Here is a 930-nt window from a genome sequence, read left to right as displayed (position 1 = left end):
TTCCAAAATGGAGCAATCACCCTTAGCGACAGGGGCGCCGCTGAACGCAGCCCGCATAATCATGATCGATAGCGATCGATCATATCGATCGCTTGTAACCGGCGCACTGATATCGGTAAATCAAGCGCGCCAACTTTGAAATACTTAAATACTGGCTAATCGCTTACAGTTCGGCCAGCCTGTATCGGTTTTTCGTCCTCGGAAACCTTGTGTGAACAATTTTTAACATGATACACTTAATACTATTTGCAACAAAATATAGAGTTTCTCTTTTTTTCACAATACAATAAACAAAATAACTGCTCCATAATGGAGATACTAAGTATAATATTGCGGCAACTTAAGTCTAAATATAGATATTCACAGTTAATTCGAAGGTTTGATCCAGGGCTTCAGCCTATCTGGAGAAAGAATTGTATTATACGCTCGGGAGGACAGGCTGAATCCTGGAATATCGGTAACGACATAACGATTATTATTCAGGGTCTTGCTTATTAAGTAAGGCCCTTTGTAATTCGATTTAAATTTGCGACTAGCGCCAGGTACATTTTGGGTGTCACAAATCATCACATATTCTCCTTCTTTGTATTGCGTAGGCTTTCGATGTCTTTTATCGTAGTACAATTTATTGTAAGCCTGGATTCGATGAGTCGCCTCTACCGCCGTATCTCGGCACTTCTCCCGCTGATTAATTATGTCGTTATCGATTTCGGCCAAAGAATCTAAAAAGTCTTTCAATTTATGATCCGTGTGATTTCGCTTATCATAGCCCAGCATTAATTTGCTAGGTGTTGATGTTGTCGACGAGTGCACAGTATTATTAACAACATATTGGGCTTTATGCAAACTCAATGCCCATAGATCGGGACTTTCAATCAATTTGGAGATAGTAGATTTAAGAAACCTATTAACCCGTTCTGCAGTGCCGTT

At 40.0% G+C, this 930-nt stretch overlaps 1 protein-coding gene across 1 annotated transcript; it reads right to left on the bottom strand.

Annotated features, from left to right (window-relative positions):
* Positions 1-366: 366 nt before the first annotated feature.
* Positions 367-917, bottom strand: LOC105456655 (the record flags this gene model as incomplete). The annotated part of the gene is made up of 1 exon (XM_011700856.1): positions 367-917. A coding segment is annotated over one exon (551 nt), but the record flags the coding sequence as incomplete, so codon positions are not given.
* Positions 918-930: the final 13 nt, after the last annotated feature.

The sequence above is a fragment of the Wasmannia auropunctata genome, unplaced genomic scaffold (genome assembly GCF_000956235.1).
Source record: "Wasmannia auropunctata unplaced genomic scaffold, wasmannia.A_1.0 LD335598.1, whole genome shotgun sequence".
In the NCBI taxonomy this organism is placed as follows: Eukaryota; Metazoa; Arthropoda; class Insecta; order Hymenoptera; family Formicidae; genus Wasmannia; species Wasmannia auropunctata.
This window is presented reverse-complemented; position numbering and strand designations above follow the sequence as displayed.